Source organism: Sus scrofa, chromosome 10 (genome assembly GCF_000003025.6).
Source record: "Sus scrofa isolate TJ Tabasco breed Duroc chromosome 10, Sscrofa11.1, whole genome shotgun sequence".
NCBI classification, from domain to species: domain Eukaryota; kingdom Metazoa; phylum Chordata; class Mammalia; order Artiodactyla; family Suidae; genus Sus; species Sus scrofa.
Genome location: NC_010452.4, coordinates 29,083,448 through 29,100,091, shown reverse-complemented (window position 1 = coordinate 29,100,091; position 16,644 = coordinate 29,083,448). Strand labels below are relative to the sequence as shown.

Genomic DNA, 16,644 nt, shown 5'->3' with positions numbered 1-16,644 from the left:
CATCTGTGATTATATTTTCTTGCTAATCAGTCAGCGAGATTTTTCTTAAAATTAAATTATTTTTTTCTCCTTAGTGAGATTTTTCAATTCATGGTTTCTTGTGTTTCTTTATCCCTGGAAAATTATCCATCATTTTATTTTTAAACCTCATTTCTTTTCCATTCTCCTTATTTTCTTCAGCAACTTATATTCTGAGCTTCTTATTCTATGCTCCATTACCTTTAACTTCTTGAATAATTTCCTCCTTTATCTTACTGTGCTATGATCAAGAAGTTTCTTTTTGTGATATCTTCCAACCCATTAATCTCTCTTCAACCCATTAATCTCTCTTCAGATATATCTAGTATACATGAGGTAATTTATTGAGGGTTATTATTATTTTCAAAGACTATATTTTTTATTCCAATTAGTTCTTTTTCCAATCTTGTACTTGTTCTTGTTTCATAAGTGGTCCTTTCTTGCTCACTACTTTGAGCAGTGAACAGTTTTATAATGATCTCTATATCCTCAGGTGTCAGTTCTTCCATCTGTTGGATCTACCTACTATTTTATGATAATGGACTTCTTCATATGCTTAAAATATTTTTCAGAGCAATTCTTGCTGAGAATTCTCCTTCATAGGCACCCTTTCTTTTCATGTAATCTTGATTTGCCTCTGCCTTTGTTCAGATGTGGTTTCACTGGTCTAAACCAAGTCATATTAGCAGATCAATTTGGATCTTTTACTCTGTTATAATGGTTTAATATGGGAACTTACATGTATATTTGTATAGATTTATTTCCTGTTTTCCATGGTGCCACTTTTTTTTGTTAAGATTTTTATTTTTTCCATTATAGTTGATTTATAGTGTTCTGTCAATTTCTGCTGCACAGCAAAGTGACCCAGTCATACATATATACATACATTCTTTTTTTCACATTATCCTCCATCATGTTCCTTCCCAAGTGACTAGATATAGTTCCCTGTGCTTTATACCAGGATAACGTTGCTTATCCGCTCCAAATGCAATAGTTTGCATCTACTAACTCCAAACTCCCAGTCCATCCCACTCCCTGCCCCTCCCCCTTGGCAACCACAAGGCTGTTCTCCAGGTCCATGAGTTTGTTTCTTTTCTGTGGAAAGGTTCATTTGTGCCACATATTAGATTCCAGATATAAGCAATATCACAGGGTATTTGTCTTTCTTTTTCTGACTGACTTCACTTAGTATGAAAGTCTCCAGTCCCATCCATATTGCTACAAATGGATTATGTTCTTTTTTATGCCTGATTAAGGTGCCATTGTTTTTTTACTTTTCATGTACAAATTCAGTGCTCTCAAAATGAAGATCTATAACCAAGATGTTTTAATAAATGTCATGTTCCATTTAAGAAGTTACTATTTTGGATAATTAACCTGAGAATAAATGACCAAAGACTTATCAACCAGAGGGGGAGAAATAACACGAGGCATCTGCTGGCTCACTACAAATCTCTTCTCACTGTCGTATTCTATGTTTATAAATGATTCTGGAAAGATGTGCTTCCACTTCACAATCCCCTTGTAATATTTCCATTCCAGATCTCTTAGATCCAGGAATTGTTTTTCTGAAAAGAATCATATTTTCAAAGAATCACATAGTGGCCTTATTTAACCTTAAGTTATTTAGAGATGCTTCAGGGAAAGAATAAACCTTTGATGAACTCAAGTATCCTCCCTTGTGTTTCTGAATATTCCAAAGAAATCTATTTTTGGAGCTTTGTAAGCTAAGGGGGAACCTATAGTGTTCATCTCATCTAAAGCCATCCTCCAAATAGGAAACTGAGTGGGTCTAGCGAATGGGGCTGGAGTGGACCCTGCAAGGCCATTCCAGGTAGAGGTATATGGTGCAAATGGAGAGATCTTTAGGACACTGGGGTCATCTACAGGGAGTAGAAAAGGATCTTAATGAGTGGTTAAAACAAGGAGGAAGACTGATCAGAAGTGCATAAATTGCCAGTGTACTTTCTTCCAAGATGCTAGTGTAAGCCCTAAGTATAAAAGGGCAATAGTTTAGCTAGAATTTGGCTGTTTTCCCTACACTTTCAGGACCTACCAACTTGGGGTCTCCTTCGTAATGTAACCCCTCCAAGGAGCCAGTGAGCCATGAGAAAAATCCCCCTACTCAGCAGTCATTTCTCTTTCCCTTCTCTTCAGTTTTTCATAGCTAAATAAATTGTGAACAAAAACAAAAAAACAAAAAAAGCAAGGCCTAAGGCAGAGGGTCAAGTGGAAAAGCAGAGGCTAAAGAACCAAGATGAGTATAAGGAGAAAAATGTGTACAGCAAACAAGCAGGAGGCCTGGTCTACTTCTCATGGGCGACGTTACCATCCTTCCTGTGGGGTGATAGTTGAGCAGGTAACCCATGGCAAAGACACTGCCCCTGCCCCACGTAGGCTTCCATCCCAAGGATGGGCTTGGGTTTCTCTTGGTCGACCTGGTAGGAAGTCATATGTATACACTTACAAATATTCTGCGCACACCTGAAGTAGGTGAATGCGACCAGGAACAGTTCCTTGAGTTCATACCTGGCCATGGTGTTCAAGAGTATGTCCCTAGGGCCCAGCTGCCAAGTTTCAGGGAGTTTGATGAGATCGTGGCAGGCCTGACACAGCAAGAACTGGTGATAAAAGGAAGGCAAGGGCTCCCTGGTAAGGAAGGCCATAGAGTTAATGAGTTAATTCTGACTAGTGAAGAACTTTGTGTTGTGATCTATGGTAGAGACTACAGCTTGGTTCACTCCACACTGATTATAATCCTTTTCCACCTTCCTTTCCTCCAAGGGTGGGAAGCTAGGATCTCTAGTCACTGCCCTCCTTGCAGGAAGGGGTGGCTACTGGATACGATTCTGGCCAAGAAGATGTGGGAAGAAGCCACCCAAGGAGGGATTTTCTAAGGAAGCTTTGCTTCCCTATTAAAAGAGAACAGAAGGAGCCAATGTGGTCCTTTCTCCTGACCCCTCTTCCTCTCTGGAATTGTGGAAGCACCAGGAGGTAAGGAAGACAAAGGCCATGAAGACAAAGGCCACACACAAAAAGATGAGGGAGCACAGGGTCTGGACCACATCAAAAACCATGGCTCTTGGAGTTCCCGTCGTGGCTCAGTGGTTAATAAATCCGACTAGGAACCATGAGGTTGCAGGTTCGATCCCTGGCCTCGCTCAGTGGGTTGGGGATCTGGTGTTGCTGTGAGCTGTGGTGTGGGTTGCAGACGCGGCTCGGATCCTGCGTTGCCGTGACTGTGGTGTAAGTGGGTGGCCATAGCTCCAATTAGACCCCTAGCTTGTGAACCTCCATATGCCGTGGGTTCGACCCTAGAAAAATACAAAAACACAAAAGAAAAAACAACCAAAAAGCAAAAAACAAACAATGGTTCTTGCCCTTATCTGCATCCAGGTGGAAAAATAAAAAGGAGCTTTCTTTGGTTTTTCTGCCATTTTTGGTCAAACACACGTCTGACCTTTGTGGTCCTACAGAATTTAGCCTGAGCAAGAGCAGCTTGCTTGGTGGAGTCGGATATGTTCTATAATATTCTTTGGTATATGGGGAGTCCTGGAGTTCTCTTGAACTGAGAATCCTTTAGGGACTGGCTGGCTGACACAATAATAATAATAATAGGCAATATAGGACAGTAAAAGAGGAAGTGTTGCAGTCAAATCTAAGGAATTCCTGGATATTCCTCATAGGGATGCCCATCTGGTTCTCAGGCATACTCCATAAATAGGACATGTCTACCTCTAAGATCTCAGGAGATGAGCTCGTGGAGGCAAAGGAGAGACTTTGACGAAGAGTCTGAAAGGGCATAAGAGAGACCTGCATCACTGAGGCAGACAGAAGGCCATTCAGGCATTAGGAGGAAGAGACAATCTGGCCCCTGTGGGTAGCAAAGCCATACATGCTCCAGACATAACAAATATCCAAAGCCTTCAGCATTTTTTTTTAGGGCCCCACCCGAGGCATATGGAGGTTTCCAGGCTACGGGTGGAATTGGAGCTACAGCTGCCAGCCTACACCAGAGCCACAGCAATGCCGGATCCAAGACGTGTCTGCAACCTACACCACAGCTCATAGCAACGCCAGATCCCTAACCCACTGAGCGAGGCCAGGGATCGAACCTGCGTCCTCAAGGATACTAGTTGGATGCGTTTCCGCTGAGCCATGATGAGAACTCCTTGCCAGTTCTTATTGGTTACCAACAGTTTCTAGCTTTTTTCCTCTCTGTCCCCAGATTTACTTATGTACTTTTGAGGATTATCTAGAACATTGCTATAATTCCTAATTTACACTTCTGCCTGGGCTCCAAAATCCACAAAGTGTGACTCTCTTAAGAGAATTTAGACCCGAATAGGCATCGTTAAGACATCGATGTAGGGAATTACAGCTAAGTTTCTTACAGCATCTTGGACCAAATATGACCAGAGTAAGCAATCTATTGCTTTAAATATGTTCCTTCAGGCACTACTTTTACGGAAAAAATGCTGGTAACAAAATATTTGCTGATCTTGAGTTAAGAACCTACTTTAGAGGGTCTCAAATAATGTTGTCTACATGGTCTCTGGCCTTGAAGGCTACATCCACATTAGAAAATCAGACATGGCTCATTCAGAGTTCCTCTGTTTAGAGCTGCCTCACCCTTCACTCCGCATTCACAACTCTTCTAACCTTCCCTGACCTGCAGCTCCCTGTCACTCCCCCTCTCAGAGCTCCCTGTCACCTCCTCACTCAGAGTCCCACATACTCTCCCTTAAAAAAAAGAAAATTTGTAAAATAAATAAAGAATTAGATATACGTTTCCTTCTGTTGTTTGTGACCTCTGTTGACAGCCCTTACAGAGTTGTGATAATAATGAAAGGATAACATTTCTTTAAAAGATATGTTAAGGAACCTGCGATTGCAGCAAATCCAAGATGCAACCCATTATTCACTAAATACCTGAGTAACTTCATGAAACTAGAAACACATAGTGATGTGGGCTTTCAAGTCCATGTTTAACTGGCTCACTTCTAGAAGTGTTTAAGTGCCAAATCGAAATAATCAACCCTTTCCAGGGATGAACCTGAGCTTTGGCCCTCAAACGTTCGATTCTCTCTTCTTACTTCCCACTGTGACTGTGGCCAGCAAGCGAATCAGCCCTGGACCTCAGAGCTGCGAGCTTCCGTGGGTTAAGGACTCTAGGAACCCAGGGAAATTCTGCAGTCAGATTCCACTCCTTTTCTCCCTCACGGCCTCATCTGTTTCAATTACCTGGATCAACTAATATGTATTTAGAAATCCTATCTTCAAAGATGAACTTTTCCGGTGAGACTGCAGGAATGCCCAACCTGCATAAGATTCTGATGCCTTGAACTTCCTTCTTGGCATCGGCTGCTGGGCTCCCTGTGGAGGAACTGATGAGAATCTCATAAGGAAACGTGTAACTGGGAGGGGGGATCCCATGCTGAGAGATTCTCCGCTGGGACCTGCTGAGTCTCTCCAGTGGATAGAGGGGGCTGCTCAGTAAGCTGCGGTGAAGGAGTTCGGTCATAGATTCTGGCCTCTCGTCCTTTCTCACCACCTTGCACGTGAGAAGAGGCTGCGAATCATCTTCTCTCACATCGGCTTCTCCCAATGCATTCAGGTTTTGGCTGAATATTTTCTGCGCTTCGCTGGGTGAAATAGAGTGAGCGTTCAGGCGATTCAGTTTCGTGTTCTCCTTGCTAAAATTCTGAACAAAGGCGTATAATTCTGGCAGCTGTGGAAGAAAAAAAAAAAAAAGGAAGTCATGAGACTGATGAAAAGGTAATCACCTGGCAGACCAATCCTAGAACAAAGAGGACAACAACCTCACAAACATAAGCATCTGTATTTGGAAGTTATCTTTGCCTGACTAAATTAAATCCACCATGGCAATGTGGAATAGATACCACAGCGTTGAATCTCAGCTTCATTCCAAAGGGAATTATTATTATTATTACTTTTCGTCTTTTTAGGGCTGCACATGCGGCATATGGAGGTTCCCAGGCTAGGAACTGAATCAGAGCTGTAGCCACTGGCCTACACCAAAGCCACTTGTCAACTTGGGATCTCAGCCACATCTGTGACCTATACCTCAGCTCACGGCAACACCTGATCCTTGACCCACTGAGCAAGGCCAGGGATCGAACCCACATCCTTATGGACACTAGTCGGGTTCATTACTGCTGAGCCACGATGGGAACTCCCAAAAGGGTATTGTTTTGGTACATCATTCAATCCTACATTATAAAAGGAGTCCATTAGATTTGGCTTCTCAAATCTTTTTTTTTTTTTTTTTTTTTTTTGTCTTTTTGCCTTTTCTAGGGCCACTCCCATGGCATGTGGAGGTTCCCAGGCTAGGGGTTGAATTGGAGCTGTAGCCGCCGGCCTACGCTAGAGCCACAGCAACGCGGGATTTGAGCCGTGTCTGCGACCTACACCTACACCACAGCTCATGGCAACGCCGGATCCTTAACCCACTGAGCAAGGCCAGGGATCAAACCCGCAACCTCATGGTTCTTAGTCAGATTCGTTAACCACTGAGCCATGACGGGAACTCCCTGTACAATTCTTGAATGTAAAGTTTCCTGTATTCTAAGTACATACCGAGCACATAAGAGGCTCTGCGGCCACATCACCTTTGCTTGGATTCCTGTCTCCACTGAGGAGCATAGTGCTGGATTGTGTTCTTCGACCCCTGAAAGATCAAAATAAGGGAAGACTCAATCAAAGATCAAAAATCAGATAAAATACAAAAGAGATGGTAACACATTAAATTTTTCAGAACTTTGCAAGACACTTTTTAAATTTTATACCATTAAAATTTTCTTGAAGTTCCCGTTGTGGCGCAGTAGAAACGAATCCAACTAGGAACCATGAGGTTGCGGGTTCGATCCCTGGCCTTGCTCAGTGGGTTAAGGATCCAGCGTTGCTCTGGCTGTGGTGCAGGCTGGCAGCTGCAGCTCTGATTTGACCCCTAGCCTGGGACCCTCCATATGTTGCGGGTGTAGCCCTAAAAAGCAAAACAAACAAACAAAAAAACATTTTCTCCTTACTCTAAGTCAGTCAAATTAATCACATTTCAACCACCTATTTTTTTTCCGGAGCACCTCAAGTTCTTACATGACATTTATGTTCAGGCATTTCATACTAGTTCAAAGAATCTGGGGGTGGGGGGTGTAGGGATGAATCAGGGGATGGGGATTGCCATATGCAGACTCCTTTATAGAAACTGGATAGATAACAAGGGGCTACTGTATAGCCCAGGGTAACCTACTTGATGCTGTGGAATAACCTATATGGGAAAAGGATTTGAAAAGGAATGGCTGTATGTGTATGTGTAACTGGTTTACTTTGCTGAAATTAACACAACTTCGTCAGTCATCTATACTCCGATAAAATTTATTTAAAAGAATACTGGTTCAAAGACATCTTGCTTTTTTTTTTTTTTTAACGCTATTTATTTATGTATTTATGTCTTTTTGCCTTTTCTGGGGCCGCACCCTCGGCATATGGAGGTTCCCAGGCTAGGGGTCGAATTGGAGCTGTAGCCACCGGCCTACGCCAGAGCCACAGCAACGCGGGATCCAAGCCATGTCTGCGACCTACACCACAGCTCACGGCCACGTCGGATCCTTAACCCACTGAGCAAGGTCAGGGGTCGAACCCGCAACCTCATGGTTCCTAGTTGGATTCGTTAACCACTGAGCCACGACGGGAACTCCCAAAGACATCTCGTTAAGAGCTGGAACTGACTCCTTTGAAATCTCTACTATTAATATGTGAATAAATATATTTCTTTCAAAAGCTCCTTTATCCCCAGAGCAATAGCCTTCCAGGAGCAGCTGCTCCCCTCAGGAGGTGTTCCTTTGGTGTGGACACCTGAGCATCTATTTCAGTCAATGGCCCACCTGCTGCAATGACTTTTACCTGAGTTTTCAGTGACAAAGGGAACAAAGCCTCTCTGTGGCTTTCTTCTTGGTGTGTCTATACAACACATATATCAACAGCTCACATCTGCAACTGGAAATGCTTTGCCACATGGTATATACTGTTAGCATTTTACAATAAGAGCTTTGTTAAAACTCTTTTGTCAATAGCTCCGTTTGTTTCTCTCTGAGCACAGCATATGTGACTAACTGGTAGGTTTATGAGATTCTTTTTTTCCAGCCACTTCCATGGCATAAGGAAGCTCCTGGGCCAGAGATGGGACCCAAGCCACAGCAAGAGACATGAGCTACAGCAGTGACAATGCCAGGTCCTTAACCTACTAAGCCACCAGGGAACTCCACAAGGTTTGTAACAATAATGTAACATGTGCCTGTTTTCACTTCAGTAAGTAAAACTTTGTTTTTTTTTTTTTTTGTCTTTTCCAGGGCCATACCGAGGCATATGGAGGTTCCCAGGCTAGGGGTCTAATTGGAGTTGTAGCCGCCGGCCTACACCACAGCCACAGCAACACGGGATCTGAGCCGCACCTACAACCTACACCACAGCTCACAGCAACACCAGATGTTGAACCCACTGAGCGAAGCCAGGGATTGAACCCACAACCTCATGGTTCCTAGTCAGATTCGTTAACCACTGAGCCACAACGGGAACTCTCTAATAAGTAAAACTTTGAATAACAATTACCCTGTGTATAAAAACTAATTAATTTTGTCCTGGAAAACATTTTTTTTTTCCTACTTCTTCTGGAGAAACTCCATTGGTTGATTAGAACGTCACTGCCCTTGCTTGTTGAATGACTCAAAAGCTTCAGTAGTCCCTTTAAGAGGGAATTATAACTTTGCAGGGAGGGCTTGATCTAATCAAATTCAGGTTTCAGGTCTTCATATTGTGGCATTTCCTACTCAGTTTCAATTCTCAACCACTTTGTGTAAAATCATCACACCTGCAGATCCGCTTGAGCCAATAAATCCCCAGTGACATTTCTACATCATCTGGAGTCATAGGGACCTTGTGTGTTCATAAGATTACTCTGAACTGTAGGATATACTGTTTCCATCACTATTTTATGCTTCAGTGACTATTTCTGAGCCACTGATCCTTTTTCAAAAGTGAATTTGAGTCGACCATACCCCAATAATAATTATAAAAATTGCGAGTGTGATAAACAGAAGCCAGTGGTGTGAAAAATACATTAACAGAATGAACCTTGCTAACTGAATATTGTGTAAGACCATCTGATTAATGGAGTCCTGAAGGGAATGCTCCACATTGACAGCAGCGATAGTTATTGAGAACAAAATGGGATTTCTGTGAAATCATGATGGCCTTACATTTCCAATTCATGAGGCATGACTGTTTCACTGCTTTTTCTTCTGAGAGCCCAAAGGGCCTGTGGCTCTGGGAGAGATGTCTGTGTTCCTGCTGTGTGGACACTTCTAATGAGGGAGGCTCCCTGGGAGGCAGGTGAGAGCCCACAGATATATTAGCTCGAGCCTGGGCTCTCATCAAAATGCCTAAGGGTAAGTGAAGTCAGCCAGAAAGAGAAAGACAAATACCATGTGACATCACTTACATGTGAAATCTAAAATATGGCACAGATGAACCTCTCTACGGAACAGAAACAGACTCACAGACCTGGAGAGACCTGTGGTTGTCAAGGGGAGGGGAGGGGGAGGGAGTGGCATGGACGGGGAGGTTGCAGTTAGTAGACTCAAACTATTGCAATTAGAATGGATAAGTAATAAGGCCCTACTGTGCAGCACAGGAAACTAGATCCAATCTCTTGGGATGGACCATGATGAAAGATAATAAAAGAAATGGAATGTAGCTATATATGTATGTCTGAGTCACTTTGCTGTATAGCAGAAACTGGCACAACATTGTAAATCGACTATAATTTTAAAAATTAAAAAAAAAAAAGCCTAATGGCTTTTCTGTCTGCTTTCCCTGGATTCGTCAACCTTGGAGTCTGTCCTCCCACAGAAGCCACTTGCCTGGCGTAGGGACTGGCCTAGGTGGGCACCTGATAATTAGAGGCCTTCTGCTCAGGTTGTCTGAGGATGAACTGAATATAACACAACTGATAGGAGGACACAGTTTGCTACTATAGATTAGAACACAATCCAAATGGGAAGCATGAGCCATGAGTCGGCTCCACGAGCAGACAAAACAGAACAGATCATGGACATGGGAGAGGAGAGGGAGTGGGATGGATGGGGAGTTTGGGGTTGGTAGATGCAAACTGTTACATTTATTTATTTTTTTGTCTTTTTAGGGTCACAGCTGCAGCATATGGAGGTTCCCAGGCTAGGGGACCAATTAGAGCTGTAGTTGCCGGCCTATGCCACAGCCACAGCAACGCCAGATCCTTAACCCACTGAGCGAGGGTGGGGATTGAACCTGTGTCCTCATGGATACTAGTCAGATTCGTTTTCGCTGAGCCACAATAGGAACTCTGCAAACTGTTACATTTATTTTATTTTTTATTTTTATTTATTTATTTTTTTTGTCTTTTTGCCATTTCTAGGGCCGCTTCTGCGGCATATGGAGGTTCCCAGGCTAGGGGTCGAATCGGAACTGTAGCCACTGGTCTACGCCAGAGCCACAGCAACGTGGGATCCGAGCCGCGTCTGCAACCTACACCACAGCTCACGGCAACGCTGGATCATTAACCCACTGAGCAAGGCCAGGGACCAAACCCGCAACCTCATGGTTCCTAGTCGGAGTCGTTAACCACTGAGCCACGACGGGAACTCCCAAACTGTTACATTTAGAATGGATAAACAATGGGGTCCTACTGTACAGCACAGGGAACTATATCCAGTCTCTTGGGTGAGAACATGATGAAAAACATTATGAGCAAAAAGAATGTGTGTATATATATATATTGACTGGGTCACTTTGCTGTGCAGCAGAAATTTAAAGAACACTGTAGATCAACTATACCTTAACAAAAAATTAAGAAAAAAATTCTCACAACTCCAGGTGGTTCATACCCCACAATCGTTCCCACGTTTCATATGCACAGACCCAATACTGACGTGAAAGACCAACAAGAAAGGCCATGATTCCAGAACAATTTCTCTCATCCACTACGCTCATCTGGAAAAATAAGACAAGTACAACTGAACAAAATGAAAAATAATACAGGCAGGCCTCGGAGATATGGTGGGTTGAGTTCTGGACCACTGCAAGAAAGTAAATGTTGCAATAAAGCAAGTCACATGAACTTTTTGGTTCCCCGGTATATGTAAAAGTTATGTTTACACGATACTGTAGTCCATTAGGTATGCAATAGCAAGGTCCAAAAAAAATGTACATATCTAAATTTAAAAATGCTTTACTGCTGGAGTTCCCGTGGTGGCGCAATGGAAATGAATAAGACTAGGAACCATGAGTTGTGGGTTCGATCCCTGGCCTCGCTCAGTGGGTTAAGGACCTGGTGTTGCCGGAGCTGTGGTATAGTTTGTGGACATGGCCTGGATCTGGTGTGGCTGTGGCTGTGGCTGTGGCCAGCAGCTGTAGCTCCAATTAGACCCCTAGTCTGGGAACCTCCATATGCCGCAGGTGTGGGCCTAAAAAGCAAAAACAAACAAAACCAAAAAAACCCTCTATTGCTAAAAAATGTTAACCATCATCTGACAACACAGGGTTGCCACGAACCTTCAATTTGTAACAAATGCAGTATTTGAGAAATGCAGGGATGCAAAGTGTGCCTGTCAATGCCACCAACAAGACACAGGGACGGGGAGGCTCCAGGAAGCAGGAGAGGACTCCCAAGAGGGAAGAGAGGATGTCATAGGAACAGCTCCTGAGATGAGTTTTGAAGAGAGACGACAGCTCTCGGGGGAAGGCCCCAGACCCTCTCATATGGAAACCATCCCGTTTACCATCGCACCAAAAAGAATAAAACACCTAGGAATAAACCCACCTCAAGAGACCGGAGACTTATACATGCTGATGAAAGAAATCAAAGATGACACAGACGGGAAAATATACCATGCTCTTGGATTGGAAGAATCAATATTGTCAAACTAACTATACTGCTCATGGCAATCTACAGAGCCAATGCAATCCCTATCAAATTACCAAGGACATTCTTCACAGAACTAGAACAGAATATTTAAAAATTTGGGAGTTCCCGTCATGGCTCAGTGGTTCCCACTAGGAACCACGAGGTTGTGGGTTTGATCCCTAGCCTCACTCAGTGGGTTAAGGATCTGGCATTGCTATGAGCTGTGGTGTAGGTTGCAGACAGGGCTTGGATCCTGTGCTGCTGTGGCTCTGGTGTAGGCTGGTGGCTAGAGCTCCAATTCGAACCCTAGCCTGGGAACTTCCACATGCTGCAAATACAGCCACAGCTCCCATAAGACCCCCTAGCCTGGGAACCTCCACATTCTGCGGGTGCAGCCCTAGAGAAGACAAAAAGACAAAAATAAAATAAAATAAAATTTGTGTGAGGATTAAATGAGCTAATTCGTGTGGTGTTGACAAGACAGCCTGGCTCCTGGAAGTGTTCTTGGGAGCATCTGCTGTTTAACTGCCATTACCACCAACTACCACTGATATGCTCTTCCTCCCACCATCACCTTCCCCCTGGAGGCCAAGGTCTGGAACATTCATCTCAGTGTCTCAGTGTCCGTGACATAAAGCTCAATAGAGCCTCAGAGCAAGGGCCCCATAGATGCTTAAAGATTATACGGCTGGAGCCCTGTGGTCCCACATCAAAACGAAGTCTAGAAAATAAACCAAGAGAGCAGATCTCTGTGTGGTAACTGCAGTGACTCTTTGAGCAATCCTCAAAGGAACCGGCCCCCATCTTCCCCGAGCCCATTAGGAAGAAAACAGCAATGAGCACCTTGCGATGCTCACAGCTGTTTCTTGTGTCACAGGGTCTCAGGGAATGGGGTGGTGGGTCAGCTCCTGTGGTTCAGGAAAGGGAACGGAGGATGCCTATGTTCTCAGAAATGGGAAGGAGTCGGTACCTGGTGTAGGGTCCAGGGGAGCCCTCTGCTTGCTCTGGTCTGCTCGGTGGAGGGAGCAGCTCTGGGCCTCTAGGCTGGAATCCCAAAGAGGAGCTGGGCTCCCACAGATGGAAACCCGGAGGAGAGGGACACTGTTCTGCACAGCGACCTGGAGGAGGAGGGACAAATTTCCTTGGTGTCTCTTGTAATTCCCACTGTGCCAACCCATCTCTGCACCTACAGCTCTTTCTACTCTGCCTCCTTTGATGCCAAAGGAAAGCCATGCAGCTGTAGTCGGGCACACTTTTGTACCCCTTTTCCAGGGAGCTGGCAAGTGTCCTGAACAGGACCTGAGGCCGGTCTGGAAAGATTGCCTGGGGGTCACCAGCCTTAACCTGTGTGCCACCCACACCACAGTTGGCCTATGTGTTGGCCCCCTGCAATGTGGGGCAGCACGTACAACGGAAAGGACGGAAAGATGCTGAGTGGGGAGCAGCAGGGGTTGGAGAGGGTGGGCAGATCAGAATCAGCACAGGTCCATCCAAGGGAACTGCCTGTGCGGACCCCTCTGTGCTCTGCAGATAGTCTTCAGGGACCTGGACCTGCACGGGACCTTCACTGTGTCGATGCTCAGTGGCCTTGAGAACTGCCAGGCCAGCTAAGGCAGGAGGAGGAGGTAACACCTGGTGGCTTTGGATGGGAGCCAGGGTGGCTGGTTCACTCATTTCCACCATTCGGGTTTTTTTTTCTCAGGGCCACACCCGTGGCATATGGAAGTTCTCAGGTTAGGGGTCAAATTGGAGCGACAGCTGCTGGCCTACACCACAGGCACAGCAACGCCAGATCTGACCCGTATCTGTGACCTACACCACAGCTCACGGCAATGCCAGACCCTTAACCCACTGAGCAAGGCCAGGGATCGAACTTCCAACCTCATGGTTCCTAGTCAGATTTGTTTCTGCTGCACCACCACAAGAACTCCCCACCATTCAGTTTTGGCCCAGGGGCCACCTTGTCCCTGTGAGCTGGCTCTGGAAAAGGGGAGAAGCAGCACTCTAGCATTTTTGGACGTTGTCCTTGTTCAGAGCCTCATCTCTCCCAAGGTTGCAACTCCCAAGGCTGGATTCGGGGAGCGGGAGAAAGGATGGCAGGTGAGGTGGGTTTGGTGGGACAAGCAGAGGTGGAGGGAGCATAGGGCTGCTGGTGGGGAAGGCCCCAAATGAGGAGGGAGACCATGCGGGAGCAGCCCTGACCAGCAGGGCCAGCTTCCTATCGCCCCCTGCCTGGAAGGAAAGTCAAGTCTCTGGACCCAATTCACAGACGTGGACGCAGCTGTCATCTCCCACCTCACCCCACCCTGCCTTGCCAAGCCCAGACTGGCTTCATTTTCACTTTTCTCTGCTCTCATTACGCTCTGTGGGTGATCAAGCCCTGCACTTACCACTTGTCTTACAAGCCTCCATTTACGCGGCCGGCTCTTCTGTGAATTTGTACACCCTGGCGGTGAGGGTTGGGCGGGGGGTGGGGAGAAGGGCAGGTCTCATTCACCCTGTAGACCAGGGGCGGAGCCCGGAACCTGGCACATGCCAATGCTTAGGAAGAGCTGAGTAGATGAGTAACTGTTCATTGTGACATACGGACAACCTCAAGGTCACATGAACAGCTATGTGACACCAAAGGTCAGGGGATTATCTTCCTGCATGAGGGTGATGAGTGGAGGGTGAAGGATGGAAGGACCTTTTTTTTTTTGTCCTTTTAGGGCCACACCCTTGGCATATGGAGGTTCCCAGGCTAGGGGTCGAATTGGAGCTGCAGCTGCTGGCCTACGCCATAGCCATAGCAATGGGGGATCCGAACCGCGTCTGCGACCTACACCACAGCTCAAGCCACGCAAGATCCTTAACCCACTGAGCAAGGCCAGGGATCGAACCTGCAACCTCATGATTCCTAGTTGGATTCATTTCCACTGAGCCATGATGGGAACTCCAGGACATTTTTTAAAAACGGGGAACATTAAATAGCTGAATTGTGAATGCAGGTTTTTTTTTTTTTTTTTTTCTTTTCTTTTAGGGCCATACCCGTGGCACATGGAAGTTCCCAGGCTAGGGGTCGAATTGGAGCTACAGTCTCTGGCCTACACCACAGCCACAGCAATTCGGGACCTGCATCCTCATGGATGCTAGTCACATTTGTTTCCCCTGAGCCACGACGGGCACGCCTGCATATAATTTGTATTCATTCAAGTCTTTCCTTCTATAGACATGAGCAAAGTGCAAAGGACATGCCAAGGCAGTTCACATCTGCCCAGGAGATCGGGTTGCTCATCCTAACTCTCTACATGGGCCTCGAGGTCATGCTCCGGACTCTGCCCTCACCCTCAAAAGGCTCCCTGCTCAGAAGTCTCCTAGAGCAATCACTGAAAACTCTGCCAAAGGACCATTTCCCCGGAGGAGAATCTATTGGTGAAAAGAATCAAGTGTTCTCCAGAGACAGAACCAGTACATTTCTTTCTCACAGTCAAGTCTTTTTTTTTTTTTTTTGCCTTTTCTAGGTCTAATCGGAGCTGTAGCTGCTGGCCTACACCACAGCCACAGCAATGCGGGATCCAAGCCGTGTCTGCGACCTACACCACAGCTCACGGCTGATCATTAACCCACCGAGCAAGGGCAGGGATCGAACCCGAAACCTCATGGTTCCCAGTTGGATTTGGTAACCACTGCGCCACAACGGGAACTCCTCAACTCTCTATCCTTAAGCTCTTCATCTACAGATTCAACCAATAGCAGTTAGAATATATTGGGGCAAAAGACTTCAGAAAGTTTCAAAAATCAAAACTTGAATTTGCTTTGCCCCAACATTTATGTATCACACTTGCATTGTACTTATAACTATTTACATAACATTTATACTGCATTGGGTATTGTAAGTAATCCAGGGATGATTTAAAGCAGTGGGGAGGGAGTTCCTACTGTGGTACAGTGGGTTAAGGACCCAGTATTTTCTCTGCAGTGGCTCAGGTTCTGTCCCTGGCTTGGAAACGGGTTAAGGTTCCAGCATTGCTGCAGTTGTGGTGTATGTCACAGATGCAGCTCAGACTCTATTCCTGGCCTGGGAACTTCCACATGCTGCAGGTGCAGCCATTAAAAAAAAAAAAAAAAAAAAAAAAGATAAATGCAGCGGTTTTGAGGACCCTATGTGAAAATCTTCACAGCTGTCCACACTTAGAGAACCTAGAGAAAGCCCCCTGCCCCGGGCCTGCCTTGCCTTCTATCCTGTCTCCTGCCCCTCTGTGTTTCACAGTCTCCTGGGTGCTTAGCTTCCTAGACTGTTGTTAATCCTCCTTAGTTTTGTTCTCTTTCCTCCTTCCAAATCCCTTATGTCTTTTAAGACTCAGCTCAGGTGTCATCATCTCTTAGATACCTTTTCAGAAGCGTACACCTAGTGCTGGTCTTTTTTTTTTTTTTTTTTGCTTTTTAGGGCCACACCTGCAGCATCTGGAAGTTCCCAGGTTAAGGGTCGAATCAGAGCTGTAGCTGCCGACATAAACCACAACCACAGCAGTGCTGGATCTGAGCCACATCTGTAACCTACACCACAGCTCACAGCAATGCCGGATTCTTAACCCACTGAGCTGCAATGGGAACTCCCCCCTAGTCCTGATTCTTATCATGACATGTGATGCAGCCTATAAGGAGCATGGGGTTGGAGCGAGATGGCG

The 16,644-nt window shown here is 45.5% G+C and overlaps 1 protein-coding gene across 1 annotated transcript; it reads right to left on the bottom strand.

The window, feature by feature from the left end:
- On the bottom strand, positions 1,323-14,754 carry C10H9orf153 (chromosome 10 C9orf153 homolog). Its single transcript, XM_021064633.1, has 4 exons — positions 12,948-14,754; positions 6,619-6,709; positions 5,263-5,749; positions 1,323-1,586 (listed from the first exon to the last, which is right to left on the bottom strand). The coding sequence occupies exons 1-4, from the start codon at positions 13,208-13,210 to the stop codon at positions 1,378-1,380; spliced, it is 1,050 nt and encodes a 349-aa protein (XP_020920292.1). The 5' UTR covers positions 13,211-14,754; the 3' UTR covers positions 1,323-1,377.